We start from the raw sequence: 25,177 nt of genomic DNA on the forward strand, positions 1-25,177 counted from the left end.
GTGATTGCTATTTGGTGTCCCGTTCGCCTTCCGAGCCCGATCCTTTTATCGGCGAAGGTGAGGACATTAGTTTAGCTTCCTCGAAGACGAACATTTCCTTTGCGGCTGATTATTCTCCGTACACCGTTTTGACGCCTCTCGATGTCGGGAATTTGAGGGCCTGGTGTAGGGTCGAAGGTAAAGCTCTCATGTGTTGGATCCATGGCCTTCCGAAAAGGGTGTTGTATCTCATATCGCCTTCGATCACGTGAAACTTTGTTTCCTGGATGGTTCCGACCACGTTTATTGGTAGGATTATCTCGCCTTTGGTGGTTTCACATGCCATATTGAACCCGTTTAGAACCAGAGTTGCGGGTACGATCTGATCATGTAGGCCGAGCTTCTATACTACCTTCAATCGGATGATGTTGGCCAAGCTACCTGGATCGATTAACACACGCTTAATTTTAGTTTTATTCATGAGTACGGATATTACCAGTGCATCGTTATGAGGTTGGATGACCCCTTCTGCATCTTCATCATCAAAGGACAAAGTCCCCATAGATGCGTAATCTTGAGTCCGAGATCGCTTTCCCCTCACAATCGATGTTTTAGTGCATTTAAGCACTGGTCCCTGAGGGGTATCGATGCCGCCGATGATCATGTGGATGACGTGCTGCAGTTCTTCTTGCTCGTTTTGCTTGCTGAAATCCCTGTTTTTAAAATGGTTCTTCGCCCTATCACTCAGAAATTCCTGAAGGTGCCCTTTGTTAAATAAGCGAGCTATTTCCTCTCTTAGTTGCTTGCAATCTTCCATTCTGTGGACATGGGTACCATGATATTCGCACGTTTGATTGGGATTTCTTCGGGCAGGATCGGTCTGCATGGGTCGAGGCCATTTAGTGTCTTTGATGCGTCCGATGGATGACACGATAACGGATGCACCAACGCTGAAGTTATATTCTGATAATCGAGGTGCTTCTATAGGATCGTCATATTTATCGAAGCCGCTCTTACTCATAAGTCCTCGAGAATTTTGCCCTCGATCAATCCTTCAATTGTTCCGAACTGCATTGCGTGCTGAACCGTTGTTCACCCGATCTGCAACGTACGGTCGATATCGGTCTCTGTTAGACCTTTGTTCTCTGTCGATCTCCTTTTGGTTTTTAGTAACTGTCCTGTTCTGATGAACGGGTCCGTACAGAGCTCCCAACTGATCATCCTCGACCCTAATTTTCGATTGGTATCCGTTGTGTACATCTGCCCAAGTTATCGTTGGATACTCGATCAAATTTTGTTTCAGCCGATGTGATGCTGTCGAGCTTAGCTCGTTCAACCCTTGGGTGAAAGCTTGTACGGCCCAATCGTCTGTGACCGGGGGTAATTCCATGCAATCCAATTGAAATCGGGATACGAATTCCCTCAACATTTCATTCTCCCTTTGATTTACTTTGAAGAGGTCTGATTTCCTTGTTGCAACCTTTATGGCACCAGCATGTGCCTTTACGAATGAATCTGCTAATATGGCAAAAGAATCAATGGAATTCGATGGTAAATTGTGATACCAGATCATCGCTCCCTTCGAAAGGGTCTCCCCGAACCTTTTCAACAACACAGATTCGATCTCATCGTCCTCCAAATCGTTGCCTTTGATGGCACATGTGTAAGAGGTGACATGCTCGTTAGGATCGGTCGTACCGTTATATTTGGGAATTTCGGGCATACGGATTTTTTTGGGGATTGGTTTCGATGCCGCATTCAACGGAAAAGGCTTTTGTATGAATTTTTTCGAATCAAGCCCCTTTATCATTGGTGGAGCCCCTGGGATTTGATCGACCCTGGCATTGTATGTTTCCACTCTCTTGTCGTTGGCTTCGACTCGTTTTGTGAGTTTCTCGAGCAATTTAGTAATTCCGGGAGTAGTCCCCGATTCTTGCTCGTTAGATTTCACTATGGCGGGTTCTGTTCTGGGGGTGACTTCTCGAAGTGGATTGGAATCCGGCCTGCATTGTGCGCGAGTTTTGCTCTGTAACTGAGCTATCGCTACTTGTTGGGCTTGTAGCATCTCGAAGATCATACGTAAGCTGGTCCCGATTTCCCCTGCGTTTTGGGTGTCTCGGGCTACGGATCGAGTACCGCCCTGAATGCTTCTTTCCGGTTCGGAACGCTGATTCGCCTCCAAAGCTATTTGTGAATTGACATCCAATGGTATTTCGGCTCGAATTTCGGGTACTTCAATTCGAGCCTCGGTGCCATCGTTAATTGGCCTTCCGGCCCCGGGTGCCAAGTTGTTGGTTTCATCTTGAAGGCCGGTTTCGTGGTCGATAAGTAAAGCCATTGTTGATTTGAAGTTGTAAGCTAGCGTGCACTTTAGATTTGTATCAAACGATCACTGTTACGCTTAGCACCACGGTAGGCGCCAAACTGTTTACCGGAAAAATCGGATAACATTAGATTTTGTGTGTGGTTCTAAGGATATGCGACACAATTCGATATAAATCGTGTAGAGAAATAGAGATACGTATATTCTTGACTATAAGAATATGAATATTGAGCAAAAGAATGAATAAGGTAAAATAAAACAAGCATGCGGAGCTATATTCAATATGAGAAGTGATCTTTGGTTACAATGCATTCTGCCCATTAGCTTACAAGGATTCCTCCTTTTATAAAAGAGGGATATTACAAAAAATAATAAAATAAAACATATAGTGGAAGGCCCATGATGACTTGTCTCTTCCTTGATTCCCGCCAAGATTCTCTCTCTTGGTGCGGTCGCAACGGCTCTTGTCTGTGAGCTCGATACTGGCTCGAGTTCGTTACTGGGTTGGGCCCTTCGGTCTTGGCTCGAGTCCGACCTTCGAGATGGGCGTCGTGCATTTCCGACCTCGAAGTAGTGCCTTGCGGATCGATTGGGCCACAGGCTCGATAGGGTTATCGAGCCGACTCCTCGATTGACCTTGGGGCTCGAGGCTCGTTAGTACCGACTTCGGAGCTCACTCCCAAAAATCTAATTCCGACATTTTAATACTCGAACTCGATCGAACGTAGGAAGGCCGAAATCTATTTCGACCGAATACACATCTTATTCCTCTTGGATGACTTAGGCAGATGCCTGGGTGTTATATTCGCGTTGCTATAGCCACATTTGAATAATTCTGAGCAATAGATTCTTCACCCGATCCGAACCTTCCTGCATTAAACTCTGTTATGCAATTCCTTTAGGTGATAGTTTCCCATGATTTATCACATTATTTGAGGAAAAGTTGTATCTTTTCTTGTCTGTTTTTTCACAGCTAACGTAGCAAGAGTATCAGCCTGTGTGGCTAAGTTATCTGAAAATATAGAGCTAGCTGCAACAGCAACTACAACAGCATTTTGTGCAAAGTCCTGAGCAATGGAATAATTAGATATACTTGAGATATATCTGGTTTGGAGCAGAATCTGGTTTGGTTGGTCATTTGGTGGAGAAAAATATAGGAGGACCTGTTGATGATGGGAAAGGAGGAGGACTAAAAATTGCTTAGGGCCGAGGTGAACGAGTGCCTTGCTGAGGGGGTGGAATAGTGACAGAGTATACCAATGATGATTCAGGTTGCTTCTCCATAAAACTTGCATCAAACAAACCTTTCCGCAGACAAGGTAAAAATCAAGCCAACAATCTAGAGGATTGAAATAAGCCAAGCACTGCGCAATCACGTCCAGGATCTCCTTCAAGACTCTTATGTGAAATAAAATATAAACAAATGTAGCAAGAATCAAAAAAACCAAAGCTAGTGGAGGAGCCCAGCAAAAGAAAAAAAAGGAAAATAAAATAATATATATAGGTATTTATGTAATGCAATATATGCAAGAATTCAGTTGATCATAGCGTGCACCTAAAGAATAGTTGACAAAATCGCCAAAGGAAATAGCAAAGATGACAATTTTACCACAAATTATCGCACCCAAGTTGGGATTTATCCGGATGAGGCCTTTGCTACGGGATGATAAATCTAGTCAAGAAAGAAAAAAAAAAACAGAATTATGGCACCGGTTGTGGGTAAATTACAGTTTTTTACTAGAGAAATTCACATACCTGATGACAAATTGACGCTGATATTTTGGTATGAAGAAATCAAAGATCGTCCTGAAATTGATAGTTTGTGCGTTCCCCAGAGACTTGGGAAAGTAACCGGCTACTAGTTCCCTGGGAAGAGTTGAACATGGAGCTTCAATCAGTGCGCGTGGGATGTTCTCATGTTCACCTCATAGGTTATTCATTTCAAATGTCTACTAAGGCATCACCTTAAAGTTGCCACCTGCAGAAAAGAAGCCGCGATTAGAAAATACTAGTTGGAGAGAACTAACTATGGGATGATTCAACCTTTCAGGAAAGTTGATATTCTTAATGCTAACATGTATTAAGAATAAACACTGGAGGCCTTGAAGATTCAGTCTGCAGAAGCTATTAAAAGCACCATGTATAGTGAAGGATGTGATAGCCCAGTGGCTCTTGCACAACTACCAGTAGCGGTAGTACTCAAATTAAACATCTTTTTCTTAGTGGAAATTCTTGTTTGAGTGCACACTGCATCCTTATATTTCACTACGTTGTCTAAAGTTTGAGATGTGATATCCTCCATTGATATTTTAATAGGCACAAGAGGATTTATAATAACGCTTACTGTTGCAAATGAGGCCTAACGTTGAACAGCAGCACCTATTAAAACTCTTCGAACGTGCAGCCACTAAAGATCCCATTTCTTGTTGCATTAGAATTTCATGATTATCTGAACAGTTTTCACATGTTAGTGATGGTATTTCTTGAAAGATTTACAAAACTTGAAAAAACTGAGATATAGGATAACCTTCCTTGAGGTTGCCAACACTTTTGTTTCTTGCCCATCATAGCAGAGAGTCAGCAATCCCATGTATGTTTCTTGATTTGCAATCTTTAGCGTCGATCTAAAGCTGATGTACTGGCAAAGGGAATTGTATCTCGTATTCCTTACATGCGCTCTGCAAAGAAAATTACACTGGTCAAAGTCCATCACATAAAATGAAATAAAGGAGGTAATAAATTTGTCTATACTCGCATTTTTCCAAGGGCAAGAGCGCTCAATACTTACTCCTGACCTGAACCTTGTCTTCTCCCATCATATCTTCAACATATTTCTTAATCTCCAAAGCAGAATCTTCCAGTAGAGGGCTCCATGGGAGTTCGATAACTTTTAATGAACTAATATCCCCGAAACTAGGCGGAATCTCCTCAAGCTTACAACATTCGCACAGTCGTAATTTCTCAAGCACGGGAAAGGATTCCTCTCCAACTTCCCACTTAGCAAGAATCACTCGCTGCAACGTCAAACATTTGAGATTCTCGAAGCTGTCTTCATCCCCCATGTTCCATTCTTCTCCATCGATGATTACGCTAATAAGGTTCAGCTCTTCAAGGTTGGGCAGTCTTGCTATTGTTGACAGTGAATCGGATGTCAGAGGAAACTGACGCAACGACAATTTTTTCAAACTCGAAGGGAAGTGAAAATTCCACAGTCGATTTTCAAACTCGAAGGGTGCGATATCACTTGAGTTTGAACTTTGAAAAGTTACTGCGATGATTTCTAGTTCATTTAGGAAGTCCAATTTCGGGAACCAATATCGCCCTGTTGAACAATCCCATGATTCCTTGAGATCAAATCGAAGCTCTTGAAGATTGGGAAACCTTTTGAAAATATCCTCCGTGTCTTTCGAATAGGAAAGCTCGAGTAGCTCTAATATTGTCAAGTTCTCTAGCTTTGGGTCCTCTACTGTCAATATTGGTTCATTTGTATCCAAATTAATGAAGGAACCGGCATATACGTTCAGCACTCGTAATTTTGAAAGATTCCAAATAGTCGGTAGTAGTAGCATGGGTTGATTACCGTTATCCAGAGACAAAGTTTCAAGATTCCAGAGGTTTGAAAAAGACGAAGGCAGAGATTTAACTTCTGTCTGAATGTTTAAGAACCTCAAATGAACCAACATGCATATTTCATTCAGCAAAGAATCTTTCACCTTGATAAAGGAGCGATCCAGGATCAACACTTTAAGAAGCCTCAAGTGTCTTAGGTGACATCTATCATAAAGACGGTTGTCCAGCTTGTGTCCATTTATCTTCAAAGAATAGAGGTGCTTACCAGAATGCCTTTTCTTTTTTGAATCGAACAAGACAAAATTGTTGTGCCCAAAGTGCTCCTTATCGAAATCAATTCTCATTTGACGTGGCATCAGATCTGAAGAAGATGATGATGGAGCACTTGAACTTATCTCGTCAAACAACTTTTCCTCTCTTGCTTTTATCAAACAAAAGTCATGCACAAGATCATGAATTTGGCAAGTCGGGTGTTTACCTATCTCATTGAAAGAAATAACCAAGCTACTGGAAATTAAATTATCCAAATAAACATCCATCACTTCTTCTACACTCTTCATATCTGTCTGTTCCACAAATCCTTCGGCACGCCATACAATTTTCAAAACATCAATTCCAATTGATTCGTCCTTTGGATAACTTGCAAGGTAAAGTAAGCATGGCTTTAGATAATCAGGCAAATAGTCATAACTTAATTCTATAACCCTCATCACTTCCACTTTCTTGTTAAAAATGAAGGACTTCAAATTATTTTGAACTTCATGCCACACACTCTTTTTCTTTTCCTTCCCTGCAATGACTCCAGCAATCAAATCAACCACCAAAGGAAGCCCTTTACAGTTTTGGACTATTTCTTCTCCAACATCCACTAGTTCATCAGGGCAACTTTCTTTTCCAAAGACCTTTTTCTCTAATAACTCCCAACTTTCTTCCAATCTTAGCAATCGAAGGTCAAGAGGATCACTGTGGCGTTGTGCATGCAAAGCCACTTCCTTTTCTCGAGTCGTCAAAATAATTCTACTTCCTTTATCATCTTGAGGAAAAGGTCTTGTTAAATCATCCCATGTTGTAGTATCCCACAAGTCATCTAAGACAATAAGGTACCTCTTCCCAAATAGCTTTTTCCGTAGCTCATCAGCAACATCAACACTCTCACTGAATTTCGAAGTTGAGCTAGTAACTTCATTAAAAATGTTCTCCAACAACTTCTTCTCATCATATTTTTGATCGACTGTACACCATGCACGGATGTCGAAATGACTAGAAACCGACTTATCATTATACACTTTGTATGCCAAAGTAGTTTTACCCGAACCCGGCATACCAGTGATCGAAATGACATCTAGCATTTTTGATCCACCGGTGAGATTCCTAATTATCCAATTTGTCTCCTCTTCAAAACCTACGATTATTTGCTCAGCTAATGATGACTTGATTTCAACTGACTTGTTGGGAGACTTTTCAACAATGAGGCTCCTGTTTTTGGGAATCTTCTCAAGTAAGATCTCTTCTTTGATAAACTTGATTTTTTCTATGGCAAAGGGAAGTGAGAAAATAAAATGTAAGAGACCATTGTCTCTTACAATAATTGAATCAATGACATCTTTTACCTCATATGCTAGATCTAAAACACGTGCCCAAAGATCTCTATACAATTCTTGTTCAACACTCATGAAGATAGATCTTATCAATTCTAGATCTTCTTTCACCAGCGCAATTTCTTTCTTTATCAAAGCAACTGAATAAGCATTGGAATTAAGCAAATCATTTAAGTGTATGAGTAGAAGATGCATGCAGAGGGATCCCTTACTCACGGGGAAGCAGAGTTGAGATGAGTCTGGGGCTTTTAAGTAAACATGTTTGAGATCTCTTTTTAGGAGTTCAATATTTTCCATTAAGTCCAAAGTCTCATGTTTTTTTCCACCGGTACTCACTTCATTTCTGGATTTCTCTTCTAAGACGCGAACAAGAGTTGATACCTCCCTTCCGACACACGCCAAAAAATCAAACAATATGTCATGATGAATAAAGTTCGTGGTAGCATCAGTAAGAATAATTAATAGGAACTCGATCATGACATGAATGTTTTGAGCCCCTGAAGTGCTAGCGGTAATAAACATGTGCTCTTGTAGATGAATCAGATATTCCCTAAAAATGTCCGGAGAGGTTTCTATGAGCTGCTTAATGAAGCGTCCAACTTCTGCTGATGTTGAAGCTTTCAAATTTGTATGACATACGTGCATAACCTCAAGTTCAATAGGAATAATCTCCAAGAGTAGATGTGATAGCTTGAAGAGTCGAGAGGCTCCATCAATCTGATCATCCCAATGGAAGCGTCCTACTCTCTGAGCCATTAGTTGAAACTGAGGTAGGACATGTTCAACAATCTCATGCCCAACACAACCATTCACTATCAACCCATGGAAATCTCTTATATTGCCACATACATTCTGAAGAATCTCATATTCAGTCACTAAAGGAAAAACCTGTTCAGCACGATACTTGGATAAATGATAGAGATTCTGGAGGAGGAAATCCAACTGCTCCGCAGTCATGGTGGCACTTGATTTATCAAGAAGACATGAGCTAATACAATTATCCATATTCTCCACAAGGCAAGGAAGGACATGGTGCATGTCTTGTTTCAACCGCATGCAGTTGCCAAAATCATACAAAATTATTTCAACCTCTTGTCTTTTGAGATTCATTGTATAATTAAACTTTTGCAGACCGGAATAAGAAAGCTGTACATATATACAGAAAAATGCCAGCTCCAATTTCAGCTTTTCAATTAGATCCACGTCAACAGCTTTTTGATATTCTTCATTCTTTAAGCTCTCTATGAAATCCAGAACATTGACAATGTCCTTGCGAAGAGCAGAAAATGACACCTGCCAAAGGACCAAAAGTTATATCAAATTCTCAAAAGAAAGACAGTTAATTCTCTATATATTATGTTCTCAGAGTTTGAGCAACTGGTTGTGTATCCAAAATAAGCATGTCAAGAAAGATGGTTTACTATGCATATGTTCAACTGAATTAAAATAATATGTTCAGCTGGTGTCTATTTCCCCCCTTCAATATACTAGACTATGCACTAAAAGGGGGATGGACTAATTAGTGAAGATTTTTTTCTAACCATTTTTCTGAAGAAGAGATGAATAGATGTAACTATCAAACATATAAAAACAACCTCTTGAAATTATAACCAACCAGGATTGATAAGCTTTATAATGTCTAATTATTTTTTATTTTATTCTTAAAACTATAAGTCTATAATTCGACCAATAAGTTCCTATTCTTTGCCATAAAATAGTGAATGGACATGTCTCTAACAACAAAAACACGTCCAACTTGGTATTTATACCAAATCATGCTAACTTATCATGGTTAAACAGTTTAATAACATGAGAATATATCTTAAGTGAAGGAAACCTTATGTGCAGATACATGTCATGCATATATTAATTTAATGTGTAAAATCACAATTAACTGGAAAGAAATAAAATAAAACAAATAACAAAACGAAATTAATTTGATTCATGATATTAAGAGAAAAAGAAGTATGTACGTCACGGCTTTCAATTTCTTCAACCATAAGTTTCTGCAAATAAACACCAATAGCTTCAAGGAGCACTCCAGAACACCCGTGAAATCCCACAATAGCTACACCTTTCAACACAAATGAAAATGGGGTTCCACCAGCTTCAGACCCAAATGGTCCATAATTCTTGGAATTAGTTATAAAACATAGAGACTTTATAACCGAATGGCTACCATAACATCCAAATGTCCCCTTGATGCCTGTTAAATATTCCAATGAAGTCGCCTCAATGACAACCTGGCATTATTACAAATCACATATCGGTTAAATAAGTAGCATCATTAGAAATTCAGACAAGAATTCAGAGAAAAGTGCAAGAATGTCACATTGGGTTCGAAATCAACAGGTGCACTCATATCTTTGACTTGAAAGATGCTTATATAACTATAAAGTTTATGTTGTGTACGCAGAAAATGATGCAAAAAGTTGCTATACTGCCATGTTAAGTTGACCTATAACATGTGATTTTTCATATCAAGAGCCTAATAAGGTAACTTGAAGGTTGTAAAATAAATGAATAATCTGCTATGACTAGTTTAATTGTCTTGATAATTAACTATTATTTTTACATAATTTAAGCTCATTGCTATGACATGACACAAATTTAACTTGAGAAGAACGTTCTAATCATGAAAAATAAATATGTCGACCATAATCTTTTTGGACTTACCTTATCTATTCGACCTCCATTCCCACCAAACTTTGGTGAGTCTATGGTAGTACCTTGTTCAGTAATGGTTCTGAAAATGATGGAGTCTATGAAATCTCCATGACCAATCAATATTTCTTTAATGGGACTTTTCAGCTTGTAATTCCATTCTGATCCACCAATATTGCCTCGCCATGGCTCCACCAATATTGAGTCTGCTTGATCGTAACTCACTTGATTTCCCTTCACATACATAAGGAATTAAATCAATGGCTCCATTATCAAATTTTATCCCTATATTGGTAGTATTATTTTGCATTAAACCAAAAAAAAAACAGAATGAGAATGAATATAGACACAATCATGTAAAAGAAGAGATGGCAAGGTACCATTGTTGGCAATTTGCTTTCATTTTTTGTTATTTTCCCTTTCTTATGATCACCCGATCCTGATCCCTATATAATGTGTCAGAAAGTAACATAAGTTAATTGTTTAATGAAAGGGATTTGGACCTGCGTGCAAGTGTGTGGTGAAGAAAATTAAGGAAGTAGAGGTGATTAAGCAAACAAGCGAATAATCACAACATACATCATGGGTTTCAATTATTTCTTCAACCATAGGTTCATTTGGCTCAATTGTTTTATCTTCAGGTTCCTTTGCTGAAGCAGGGGGAGTAAGTTTCTGCAAATAAATACCAATAGCATCAAGGTACGCTCCACAACGCCCGTGAAATCCTTCAATAGCTCCACCTTCTTTCATCACAAATGAAAATGGGGTTCCACCAGCCTCAGACCCAAATGGTCCATAATTCTTTGCATTAGTTATAAAACATAGAGAGTTTATAACAAAATGGCTACCATAACGTCTAAATGTCCCCTTGATGCCTATTAAATATTCCAATGGAGGCTCCTTAATGACAACCTGAGATTATTGCAAATCACATATCGGTGAAATAGGTAGTAGAGTCAGGAATTCTAACAAAAAATCAGAGAAAAATGCGAGAATGTCACATTAGGATTCGAAATCAATAGGTGCATTCTTATCCTTAACTTGAAAGGTGCTTACAACAACAACAACTCAGCATAATCCTACAAGGTGGGGTTTGGGCAGGGTAGTGTGTACGTAAACACTATTTTCGAAAGACCCCCGGCTAACTTGAAAGATGCTTATATAACTATGAAGTTTTGTTGTATACACTGAAAATGATGCAAAAAGTTGCTATACTGCCATGTTAAGTTGACCTGTAACATGTGATTTTTCATATCAAGAGCCTAATAAGGTAACTTGAAGGTTGTAAAATAAATGAATAATCTACTATATCTAGTTTAATTGTCTTGATAATTAACTGTTATTTTTACATAATTTAAGCTCATTGCTATGACATGACACAAATTTAACTTGAGAAGAACGTTCTAATCATGAGAAATAAATATGTCAACCATAATATTTTTGGACTTACCTTCTCTCTTCGACCTCCATTCCCGCCAAACTTTGGTGAGTCTATGGTAGTACCTTGTTCAGTAATGGTTCTGAACATGATGGAGTCTATAACATCTCCATGAGCAATCAATATTTCTTTAATGTGACTTTTCAGCTTGTAATTCCATTCTGATCCACCAGTATTGCCCCCCCATGCCTCCACCAATATTGAGTTTGCTTGATCATAACTCACTTGATTTCCCTTCACATACATAGCAGATTAAATCAATGGCTCCATTATCAAATTTTTATCCCTATATTGGTAGCATTATTTTGCAGTGAAAAGGAAATAGAATGAATATAGATGCAATATCATGTAAAGGAAGAGAAGGTAAGGTACCATTAATTGTTGGCGATTTGCTTTGATTTTTTGTTATTTTCCATTCCTCTTAATATTTTTTATGATCACCTGATCCTGATCATCCCTTTTTTAAAGTTATTATTCTGTTTAAGGTGCTAGAAGAGTCACTTAAGTCATTAGTTTTATGTAAGAGATATGTGCTTGTGTGAAAGTATGAGGTGAAGAAAATTCAAGAAGTAGAGGTGCTTAAGCAAACGAGGGAATAATCACAACATACGTCATGGATTTCAATTTCTTCAAACACAGGTTCATTTGGCTCAATGTTTTTAGCTTCATGTTCCTTTGATAAAGTGGGAGGAGCAAGTTTAGGAGCAAGTTTCTGCAAATAAACACCAATAGCATCAAGGTACGCTCCACAACGCCCGTGAAATCCCACAATAGCTCCACCTTCTTTCATCACAAGTGAAAATGGGGTTCCAATCTCAGACCCAAATGGTCCATAATTCCTTGCATTAGTTTCAAAACATAGAGATTTTATAACCAAATAGCTACCACAATGTCCAAATGTCCCCTTGATGCCTGTTAAATATTCCAATGAAGCTGCCTCAATAACAACCTGAGATTATTGCAATTGATTAAATAAGTAGCAGAGTCGGTAATTTTGACAAGAATTCAGTAAAGTACAAGAAAGTCACATTAGGATCCAAAATCTGTGACCTAAAGCAAATTTGGACACTTCGCCTCTTCCTTTGTATTGAGAGGATTCAACCAACTTAGATATATAAGAAAATTATATTTACCCTTTCTACATAATTTTTAGATGACGGGGATTCAATTAAACTCGTAGCTCTGCCGGCCTTGTGTTAAACCCAAGTGAGGCTCTATAGTGAAAGCAACCAGTGTGTTCTTATCTTTGACTTGAAAGATGCTTATGTAACTATAAAGTTTATGTTGTGTACACTGAAAATGCAAAACGATGCTAAACTATCATGTTAAGCTGACATATAACATGTCATTTTTCATATCTTGATAATTAAATTTTTATTACAAATTTAAGCTCATTCCTATGACATGACACAAGTTAACCTGAGAAGAACGTGCCAATCATGAGAAATAAATATGTTGACCACAATTGTTTTGGACCTACCTTGTCTCTTCGACCTCCATCCCCACCAAACTTTGGTGAGTCTATGGTAGTACCTTGTTCAGTAACTGTCCTGAACATGATGGATTCTATACAATCTCCATGAGTAATCAATATTTCTTTAATGGGACTTTTCAGCTTGTAATACCATTCTGATCCACCAGTGCCTCCCCATGGCTCTACCAATATTGAGTCCGCTTGATCATAGCTCACTTGATTTCCCTTCACCTATATAATAAATCAATGTCTCCATTATCAAATTTTATCCCAATATTGGTAGTATTATTTTGCAGTGGAAAAAAAAGAATGAATATAGGCACAATCATATAAAAAAAGAGAAGGCAAGGTACTATTGTTGGCGATTTGCTTTGATTTTTTTTCAATCCGTTTCTCCTAATATTTCTTATGATCATTCTATTTAAGTTATTCATTCTATATAAGAAGTTAGAAGAGTAACATAAGTCATCAGTTTTACGAAAGTGATCCGTGCTCGTGTGTAAGTATGAGGTGAAGTAAAGGAAGTAGAGGTGATTAAGCAATGGAGGAAATAATCACAACATATGTTAGAACTAGTTAATTAATTTATCTGCCTTCGCACTGTCACAGAAAATTACTAGTGAGTTATTAAGTGACCATTTTATAAATTAGTCCATAAATAAAAAGGAGAAATATGACACATATTTAAATTAATTTTTACATATGTCTAACTTTTAAATTTTTAAGTCTATTTCATATTCCTCCTTTTTGTTTCCTTTTTAATTCCAAAATATAATGGAAAAAATAAAAAAAGGACAATTATTATTGTCATTGTTCTTGTACGAACTTGAAAAAGAATTGGAAGTGCTGAGCAAATATGAAGGTTGTTGAAGTTTTGAAGTTGAGATTCAAGTGCTAAACCCATTCTAGATCCTTAGTTGCTGATGAGATTCGAAAATGGAGAAAGAATTTCGAATTTACCATTGTTGAAACTTAAAAATCTTGAAGAACAAAAAAACGAGATTGTTGAAGTTATTGGTTGTTGGCCAAATTGATTACTGCGGTTTGGTGACAGAGGCGAATTCAGGATTTGAAGTTTATGGGTTCCTGTCGCAATCTCAAATTAATATACCATAATAACTGGGTTCATAGTTAGATATTTAGTAAATTTTTAAATAAAAATACAGAGTTTACGCAAAAGTTATTGGGTTCCCGGGAACCCATACACTATACTCTAGATACGCCCCTGTTTGGTGATGATGTTGTTGTGAAATTGTAGTTGAAATTTAAGCTTGATTGGTGCGGATTTAGTTGCGTTTTTGTTGAATTTTGAGACCCGAAATTAAATTTAAAGCTCTTGAAAATGCGTGTTTTGGAAGAACGGCTCATGAAAATCGGTCTTACACATGGAGATTTCGTATACGTTACAGTCTTTTTCTTTAAGTTCCTATGCGCTTGAAGGAGGTGTTTTCATGTTTGGGTCCAAGTCAGCACATAAGATGCAAAATTTTTTGAAAAAAATAAATTTAAACGGGGTAATAAGGACCCGAAAAGAAAAGATGTGTGGTTGAAACTTCGGCTATAGGTTGGAAAGGTACTTATAGCTTTTCCCAACCAAAAAGAAAGATGATAAAGCATTAAAAAAAAGAGTACATGATAAATTACTATAACCATTAAACCCAAAGAGAAAAATGAAGGGAAGAAAGCAAACATAGGAGGAAAAAGAAAGATGCTATTATGCGTATCAAAGATTACGAGAGAAAAGTATGAACATGCCAAAAAATGAAGCGTTTGTTTTATTCTTCCAATTATGTTGTAACTTAATCTTTTTATCAAAAGATTGATAGAACCTATTATTAGTTGATTGATATAATTATTTTATTTGATTGATCTTGGCTTATTGCTAATTGTTCTTTTTTTCAAGTGGAATTGCCATGTTAAAAAGAAGAAGGAATTTAGGTGTGAAAGTTAGTTAAACTACTTGTGATCAGGATTAATTAAGAGAATATTGATTAATTTGATTATTTGATCGAGTTTATGCAATTATCAACCGTTATACTCATGAGACCAAATTAATAAATTAAGAATCCGAAGTAATTGGAACTAGGAGTGTACAAAGAAAATCGACAAATCTCACCAAATCGATAATCTGAATCAAACTGGAAAAAGAATTCGACTGTGATTTGGTTTGGTATTAAAAAACAATAATCCAACCATAATTGATTTGGTTTGGTAACTTAAAAATTCAAACCGAAATCAAACCAACCTGAGATTACATATATATATATATATATATATATATATTTTTTAAAATATTGTATTAATAAAAATATTTATTATAATATAATTTATAAATATTTAATAATTTTTTTAATAATTTATGTATTTTAATATAATTGTTTAAATCTAAGCTTATAATTTTCGAATAGTCATATAAATGTTCGGTTGGGCCCAAACAAAATTGAATAAAAACAATCTAACAAAATTGTTAAAATAACACGGGCTAGCCAGTTTTCGGACTGATAATTGAAAAATAGCTAGCGTTTGCAAAGTCATTAAAAAATAGCTACTATTTTGCTGCAACGCAGAAAGTTCCAGCATAATATACTGGAGATTGGTGCACATGTGTATGAACTTCCAGCATATTATGCTGGAACTCCAGCACATGGAAAGTTCCAGCATAATATACTGGAGATTGGAGCACCTGTGTATGAACTTCTAGCATATTATGCTAGACCAGTATATTATGCTGGAACTCTAGTATATTATGCTGGAAGTTCACGTGTAAAATTCGAACTCCAATATATTATGCTGGAATATTTTCCGGATTTTGAATAATGTTTTTCGTTCAGATTTATCTTTATATGAAAAATGACTAAATTTTCACGGAAACTACAAAAGAAGAAGTTTTACCTTTCACCAATATAATATATAGGAACTATAATCAATTAGTTAGTTATTTAATTTAATCGATGCTTCAATTAGTTCTTTAACTTAATATTTTATTTGGGTTTAGAACGTTAGGTGAAAAGTTTATTAGAAATAGTTATTCTTGACCTACGTAGGATAGACATCTCAAACCAATATTACTAGAACAAATTAATTATGACATACCTCAAAGTTTGCTAATTCCCCTTTCTCTCTTTCTCCGTCAATTTGTTTTCCTCTTTCCATGATCTGATGTATAAACTTTATCAGGAGAAAGAAGTAAGAATACAAAGAAACTGAAGAAAGAAGCATAAAAAGTCATAGCAGAAAATATTTTTGCAGATATAGCCATGCATAAAAAGTAAGTGTTTTTTGAAGAATATTTCCCCATCCGAGTACCAAAGTTAAACACATTTTTCTTAAGTTATTAGAGACTAATTGATTAACCTTTTTAGTTGATGTTGAAGATTAAAAATTTGAGAAATGGCTTTAGAATGAGGCAACAGAAAGTATGGAACGGTTGCTTCTTTCTGTTCTTGTGTATGTATGAATTCTCCCCTTTTCAACAAACCAACAGTTTGAGATAAGAAGTTGAAAATTCGTGTGGAGGAGAAGAGATAAGGGTATACGGGCACCAAAATCATGAGGTTAGGGAGAAAAAAATGACAAAAAGTGGTTGGGCATTAAATTGATAAATTGTGATGGTTAGATTTAAACAGAATTGTGAAATAAAAAGAGATAGAGGGAACTCACATTTGAAGGTGCAGCTTATATAGTTTCTGCTATTTTTGGTCTATTTCTTGTGGCTAGTGCAGCACAATGAGGTGCAATTCTTGTTTTTTTGCCATATTTCTAGTGTCCGATACAGTCTTTAATGTTGTAGTTTCTGGGATTTGACAGGACTTTCCTCGAAAAAACGGCAAACTTCAGGTCCTTATTAGGCATGCTACACCAAGCTGTGATGAATTCTCTCAATGGATGAAGAGAATCATATAACTACTAACCATTATGAGATTTTAATCCCAAGTAAGTTGAGATCGACTATATGAATTATTGCAGACCACGTCGTTTCATTTCAGCTCATCTTAAAGGCCGTTTGTTTTAATTAAGATTAGAATGTATGAATATGAATATACATTAAGATGTATTTAGATTTGAATACTGAATAATTAAGTTTGTTTATTTTTTCCAACATCTTAATATTTATAAATTATAGTTATTAAAGTTAATAATATAAAAATCAATTAAGGAAATGCAAATGTTGTATCCACAAATTAATTGTTAGGTCCTAAAGAGGTGGTTGATGGAATTAAGACTAACAAGAACGCATTTATAATTCATGTATCTAACCAAGCAAGGCAATTAAGTATATATCTATCCTAACTGCGAATCTGTTCCCCGACGCCCAGCTTCAAGAACTTACTCTATTTAATCCTATATGCAATCTAGAATTCCACTTTCGAGTTCAACTCTAGATTCATAGATAGTACTTCGCTGTTAGCAACACAGTAAAAATAATTAAGAACATGATTAAATAAACAAACCAATATTGAAAAAGTCAAAATCGTCAATTTAAACCTTTTCATGTAGCACTCATAATCCCAGAACGAGAAGAACTAGCCACACATTGTCATGCTAGTCATCATAAGATGTTTGAGAGCATAAAACTACAAGTAGTCCAAGAAAGAAAGGAAAACTCTATGATTTTGGCTCCTAAATTGCTCTGGTAGCGTTTCTCCTTTGCTAGGGTCGAACTCCGCTCAAAAAGTATGTTTAAGGACTATTTATATGTGTAGGAAAAGTCCTAGACGATTTAAACCAAGTTCAAGCAAAATAGGAAAAGGTTGGCCTCCGAAATATGTCGGGTGCGCCAAACTGCTTATGGCACTGAGTTTGGGTGCTACGGTGAGTGCTGGGCACTAAGGATACAACTGAAATTCGGTGATATAGTAGGTGCTGAGCATTGAGTATATCACTAAAATTCGGTGCTACAGTGGGTGCTAGGCACTGACTATGGCACTGCTCCATTATTCCTTCATTCCTCTATCAATCACTCCTACACAAGTAAACAACGCAAATAGGCTCAAAACATCATAAAATACTCTAAATATCACTATTATTATACTAAAATGCGAGGCAATTATCATCATATTATATGTTCTTTTAGCCAATTATCATGTAGTTTCTGGGATTTGACAGGAGTTTCCTCGAAAAACGACAAACTTCAAGTCCTTATTAGGCATAATCCACCAAGGTGTGATGAATTCTCTCAATGGATTAAGAGAATCATATAACTACTAACCATTATGGCATTTCAATCCCAAGTAAGTTGAGATCGACTTAAAGGCCGTTTGTTTGTATTATGATTAAAATGTATGAATATGAATACACATTAAGATGTATTTAGATCTGAATACTGAATAATTAAGATTGTTTATTTTTCCAACATCATAATATTTATAAATTATAGTTATTACAGTTAATATTATAAAAATTAATTAAGGTAATGTAAATGTTGTATCCACAAATTATTAGGTCCAAAAGAGGCGGTTGATGGTAGCTGTCTGGTGGTAATTTAACTATTCCCGAGTGCAAGTGGGAGAGGATGATCATGGATTTTGTGGTTAGCTTTCCACGTATTTTGCGAAAACATGATTCAGCTTAGATGATTGTTGATAGACTCACGAAGCCTGCACACTTCATTCCAGTCTAGACTACTTATACAACGAAGCAACTTTGCACAAATTTTTCTTCGTGAGATAATACTGTTGCACGAGGTGCCCGTTTCTATCATATCTAGCAAAGGTGCACATTTTACATCAAAATTTTGACAGTTCTTTCAAAAGGCTTTGGATATCAACTATAGAAGAACTAATTAAAATAGATATGGTAAAATGACAGCCTTCTGCTGCCGCATCACCTCAATTACTTTAAACCTAAATATAACCGGCCCAATCCAAACCATCATGCATTATACTATGTTATGCAATTCCTCTAGGTGATAGTTTCCCATGATGTATCATATTATTTGTACGAAAGTGAAGGAGAAATCTGATTGAAAAAATCTCCCGTGTTCTTTCATTGCTTGCTTTGTACATGTATAACACACTAACCCACTAACTTATATCTCCTTATATTATAATTCTCTTACTAACCCCATTAATTTATGTCCCCTCATGTCCACTAATTTATGTCCCCTAACCCATTAATTATGTATAACGACCCGGCCGATCATTTTGAATGTACAACCACGTTCCCCCATTTACTGCTTATCCTGTGTTCAATTATAATTTTGTAACTCGTCGGAGAGGTTTCACAATGAATTGGAACACTTAGTTTCAAGATTTAAGGCTTAAGTTGAAATAGTGGACCGAATGTTGACTATATGTAACCTACCCAAGAATAGAGTTTTGATGATTCCAATAGCTCCGTACGGTGATTTTAGACTTAGGAGCGTGTCCGAAAAATTATTTAGAAGTCCGTAGTTATATTAGGCTTAAATTGGCTAAAAATAAAAATGTAAGTTTGGAAGTTTGATCAGAGAGTTGGCTTTTTGATATCGGGGTGGGAATCCGATTCTGAAAGTTGGAATACATCCGTTATATCATTTATGACTTGTGTGCAAAATTTTAGGTCAATTGGACTTGATTTGATAAGTTCCGACATCGAATGTAGAAGTTGAATTTTTTTAGTTTCATTAAGCTTGAATTGGGGTATGATTCGTGGTTTTAGCATTGTTTGATATGATTTAGAGGTTCGACTAAGTTCGTATAATGTTTTAGGACTTGTTGGCGTATTTGGTTGACGTCCCCGGGGGCCTCGGGTGAGTTTCGGATGGTTAACGGATCAAATTTGGACTTAGAATAATTGAAACTTGCTGCTGCCTACTGATGCAATCACACCTGCGGAAATGGGCTCGCAGAAGCGAGGAGTGGAGCACAGAAGCGAAATGGGGAGGTAAGATGTTCATCGCAGAAGCGGGCACAATTGCGCACCTGTGTAATCGTAGGTGCGGTCACTGAAAAACGCATGAGCGATACACTTCGCAGGTGCGGAGCATGTTGCGCAAAGGCGCGACCGCAGATGTGGTCCTAGGCATCGCAGAAGCGATCATTGATGGCCAAGATGTTCTCGTAGAAGCGAGATTTATACCGCAGAAGCGGTGGTCGCAGATGCGACAATGCGACTGCAAATGCGGAAACGCTGGGCAAAATGCCTTATATTCGAGGGTTCAACATTTTTATCCATTTTCGGATTTTAGAGCTCGGTTTGGGCGACTTTGGAGAGGAAGTTTTCCATACTACTTGGGGTAAGTGTTCTTGACTCCCTTGTGATTATATTTCATGAATTAATCTTCATTTTCAGCGTTAGATTATTGATTTTCAAGAGAAATCGAAGGAATTTTCTACAATTTTATAAAAATGAATTTTCGAGATTTGAACAACGATTCAGAGCCGGATTTGAGTGAAATTAGTATGGTTGAACTCGTAATTGAATGGGTTGTTGGACTTTGTGAGTTTCGTCGAATTTTTAGACCTGGATCCCACTGTCAATTTTTCGAGCGGAGTTGGGAATTTTCATAAATTGTTAATTTGTAAGCATTGGAGTAAATTGTGATTTATTTGCACGTTGTTTGAATAGATATGGGTCGTTTCGCTTAAATTGAGGAGATAGAAAGAGTTCGGAAGTTGATACGCGCAGAATGAAATTCATGGAGCATTGTTTAGCTTGCTCGACATTGGATTCGGCTTGTTCGAGCTAAGTAACTCTTTTAATCTTGGAGCTGAGAGTATGAACTCTGATTATACGTGTTATGTGTTTGTTGATGAGGTGACGCACATGCTAGGTGACAAGCGTGTAGGCGTGTACCGTGTGAACTGTGGCTCGGTTATTCCTGTGGTACTGTGTGATTACCTGAACTTATCTGAAATCATGAAATCTCTACGTATTAGAGTTATCGAGTTGTGATTCATGTTAGAAACCATGTCTAGGCTACATGCTTATTCTGTTGGGACCCATTGAGGTCGTTACTATTGTTGAGTTATTTTCTTACATTGCAATTTCATACTCAGTCATGTTCATTCATTTCATATCATATCTCAATCTCTGTTGCTACATATTGACATATCATATCATCATTTTGGGCTAATTTCCTGACATTGTGCGCCCGAGAGATTGATGACCGAGTGAGACCGAGGGCCTGATTGTTAGGATATTTATGGGATCGGGCTGCACACCGCAGCAGGCCATATTGTCTTTATATACTTTATTATTATGGGATCGGGCCACACGCTGCAGCAGGCCAGATTGGCTTATTATAGCACGTGAATTATCCGTGCGATTTATAGCTCTTGGGCTGAAGGAGCCCTTCCGGAGTTTGCACACACCCCCAGTGAGCGCGGTTGATTTATATTGAGGGATGGATCTTCCCTGGACATGGATCTTGTCCGAAGCATTTATATTGAGGGATGGATCTTCCCTGGACATGGATCTTGTCCGAAACATTTATATTGAGGGATGGATCTTCCCTGGACATGGATCTTGTCCGAATCATTGATATTTGGGGATGGATCTTCCCCTAGGGTGGATTGGCCTTGTACAGTACTGAGTGACTGGATGTCAGTTATTATGTATATATATATGGAATGGATCTTCCCTGGGATGGATTGGCCATATACAATACTGGGTGATTGAATACTCTAAGAGTGCGAGTACATGAGTTCATCTCTGAGATACATGGCATTGACATGCACATATGACATACATGCATAGAGATGTATTTTCCTCATGCTGTACGGTATCACGTCATTCATGACTTCTCACACATATTGACATATGGGCATAGTGATGCATTTTATACTGGCTATCTGGAAAGAAAATGAAACATCTTATTTACTGCTGAAAGGAGTTTTGGGAGAATTACTGTTTTCAAACTTACTCATATTTTTGAAAACTTCGGTAAACGACTTGAGTTTTCACTGATACACTTGAAAGGCAGAACTATTTTTCAGAAATCATGATTAAGTTAGGCATTTTATCTTTGAGTTACTTCTTTTAATACTTCCTTTATGTTGTTATGAGCTGTTGTTAGTTATTGGAGTTGGACTCTGACCTTGGTACAAGCTCATCACTACTTTCAACCTAAGGTTAGGTTTGTTACTTATTGAGTACATGGTATCGGTTGTATTCATACTACACTTCTGCACCTTGCGTGCAGATTTTGGATGTCAATGATGCTGTACATGATGGGAGCTGGATATGAAGATGTACCTGCATTCTAGTCATTGCTGTCTCTTATTCATGGTAGCTTTAGAATTTTAATCTGTTCATGTATATTTCAAACAGATGATGTATTCTTATTTCACACTAGCTTTATAAATTCTAATCTTAAAACCTCATGATTTGTATTACCAATTCTTGGGAAGTGTATTAGAGTCAGTTAAATATTAATTGAATCGGATTATTGTTATTTGGCTTACCTAGCGGATGAGGTTAGGTGCCATCACGACTAGTTAGATTTTTTGTCGTGACAAGTTGATATCAGAGCTCTAGGTTCATAGGTTCTATAAGTCATGAGCAAGTGTCTAGTAGAGTCATAAGGATCGGTATAATGACGTCCATACTTATCTTCGAGAGGCTACAAGGCATTTAGGATAATTTTTCATCTTTCTTTCCTTATCGTGCGAAATTGATTTAGCTTGAAATATAACTTTTTGAATTCCTTTCACGTATTCGTGTGCGCATGTGAGCGCTCGGTATCAGCTGTGCATCACCGGCTTGTAACTTAAGGGATGACGTGCGAGATGTGTATTCTGTGTTTTGGTGATAGGCCAGTCTAGAGGACTTGAGGCTAGGTTTAGACCGCAACTTAGACTCGGCAGTTCGGTTTTGAGAACTTGTACATTTGGACCCATATGTCCGATAATATCCCCACGAGTGGAATTTATGGCTCGATGAGTGATTGAATGGATATATGATAAGTATGATGTGACTGCGGGATGTGTTCAGATGGGTTGAATGTGACGAATAAAGTTTACTTGTGACTCAAGAGTTTCTTTTCTACCAGCGGAGTATATGTATTGATATTTGAATTTGAATCTAAGTGAGAAAGTTGACTTGAATGTTAAGAGAATAAATGCGATCTTAGCGGATGATTGAGGTATTTTATGGTTCGTGTTTCCTGAGCTCGAGAAGAATTTTCGTTGAATTAACTACAGTATTATGGCAGTAATAGAGTATCAGTATTGTGAGTTATCGAGTGTTTTAATCCATGGCTTTGAGCCAAGTGGGAGAGCCTGCTATTGACAATTCAATTTTATGGTTATATGTAAAAGTTTAGTTTTGGTCTGAGGCATATTTGTGGGTTAATTATGACTTGCAGAGGTTGAGATCGAGGATGACTCGAGTAAGAAAATTCCTAGATACGGGTTATATTGCACTTTATGAGTATATTGAAATTATGGGATGAGTGAGTTGTTATTGTGAAGGATGTAGTACGAATGTAGTATGAATTTGATCGGTGGTGTTAAGGCAGGGTTACCTCCTCGAGTGTTGTTGTGCTAATGGGGAACGTGTCTTTCAGCCCGTTTGAGCGGTACAATCTAGATTTGAGCAGAGTGGAGGACTCTCGAGAAGATTCTAATGGGTTCAAAATGTATATGTGGCAGTTAAAAATTTCTTGAATTTGTATGTCACTAGAATCGTTTATTTACATTGGATGGTATCGGGACTTGCGGTAATTTTATTTGACTATGGATTCTACATTTCAGTATAAGAAAGAAAAGAGGAACAATTTTAAATTCACATAAGATCTTTAAGAGTGGGTGTCTAAGTTGTGGTATTTATGGAGGTGCTTAAGAAGAATACAGTGGCTTATGGGCCTTAGGGCGATGTGGTTTTATGTTAGGATGTCTTGTAGTGAGATTTGGGTAAGGATCGTAGTATTCTGATAAGGAGAAGTGTCAACTTGAGGGTTATTCAGAAGAAACTCGGAGAAAATAGGACAACTGGTAGTAGGCTAGACCAACATGGTAGTGGTATGCTCAGTTCTTTTGGGTAATTATGATGTGGTGAGACTTTACAGATGTTTTGGTGTAATATTCTTGGGTTTGGTGACATGCGTGGCTTGGTCAAGTTAGAGAGATTCAGTTCTGATAGCTTGATTATGTACAAATGGATTTCAAAGTGTTCTTGATGGTTTCTACCATGGTTTGAGCCAGATATTTCCTACCGGTGTGGGGAACGTGTTGTGTATTGTGATTTCTTCCTGGAAGGAAGCAAGAGAAAGGTTCATAACTGACCGAGTATGTAATTTTCTAGTTACCCATAGTTGATAATGGAATTCTTATGCTTACTACATGATGGCATGATTAGATATGGTGTGTTGTGCGGGCTTAAGATTTACATGTACAAGATGACAGTTCAGTCTTGAAGGGAAGGTCTCGAATTTTGGACAACATGGTCAATTTCAGATATTTAGATGAATGTTATACCTGCTCGATAATTCCTGAGAAGGGTGCGCATTTCAGAAGGCACATTATGTTTTAACTTACAGATGTTCATTGGTATTGCGGTACTCACCTAGTTGATAGACTGTTGATATCCAAATTATTGCTATGTGGCACAGAAGAATTATGAAAGTATCTCTCGTGGGATGATCGTGCATGAAAGATGTGTTAGTCATTCGAGTGCTCAAGCTGGGATCAATTACGGTGGTTCAAGTGTTCTATGAATTTGGAGATTGGGAGTTTTCAGAAGCGTATTATTTCAGGGTTGTGGCCTGTTTGAGGTGAGCATTATTTAAACTCAATGGAGGCATTAATTGCAAATAAGAGCTACACGCTATGAGTGCGCACATATGTGAGGTTTGAGCCCATGTGCGGGCATCGGGGCAAGTATTCGTACTCGAAAGAATGCTTAGGCTATGATATGCCTAAAATTGACTGTTAAGCATAAAGTTATAATGTTTCTCGTATTTGTACCTTTGTTGAGAACTATCTGGGCTACACTTGAGGTTACAAAGAGGATAATTCCCTGAGTAAACTTGGTAGTTACTATTTCTGCGTTAACTTGCCGATTTGAAGTGTGATAGCAGACTTTGCACATGCTTACACTATGGCATGTTATTTATACCAGTCCAGGAGCATGAGAATCTTATTTCATTATCATATACATGTGTACATGTTTAATTGATCCTGTATGATATGCTGGGATTGGAGGCCTGT

General features: G+C 37.3%; 2 protein-coding genes across 2 annotated transcripts in view; both read right to left on the minus strand.

The window, feature by feature from the left end:
• Positions 1-25,177, minus strand: part of LOC104086825 (uncharacterized) — a 301,759-nt gene that overhangs the window by 209,239 nt on the left and 67,343 nt on the right. Inside the window, 7 exon segments of the mRNA XM_070196456.1 lie at positions 10,147-10,368; positions 10,515-10,580; positions 10,714-11,046; positions 11,585-11,806; positions 12,183-12,521; positions 13,053-13,277; positions 16,140-16,202. Coding sequence (XP_070052557.1) covers positions 10,147-10,368; positions 10,515-10,580; positions 10,714-11,046; positions 11,585-11,806; positions 12,183-12,521; positions 13,053-13,277; positions 16,140-16,202 — 1,470 coding nt within the window.
• Positions 3,775-9,643, minus strand: LOC104102118 (putative late blight resistance protein homolog R1A-3). The gene is made up of 6 exons (XM_070196441.1): positions 9,444-9,643; positions 5,091-8,763; positions 4,830-4,980; positions 4,647-4,751; positions 4,058-4,280; positions 3,775-3,974 (listed from the first exon to the last, which is right to left on the minus strand). The coding sequence occupies exons 1-3, from the start codon at positions 9,468-9,470 to the stop codon at positions 4,970-4,972; spliced, it is 3,711 nt and encodes a 1,236-aa protein (XP_070052542.1). The 5' UTR covers positions 9,471-9,643; the 3' UTR covers positions 3,775-3,974; positions 4,058-4,280; positions 4,647-4,751; positions 4,830-4,969.

Source organism: Nicotiana tomentosiformis, chromosome 2 (genome assembly GCF_000390325.3).
Source record: "Nicotiana tomentosiformis chromosome 2, ASM39032v3, whole genome shotgun sequence".
Taxonomy (NCBI): domain Eukaryota; kingdom Viridiplantae; phylum Streptophyta; class Magnoliopsida; order Solanales; family Solanaceae; genus Nicotiana; species Nicotiana tomentosiformis.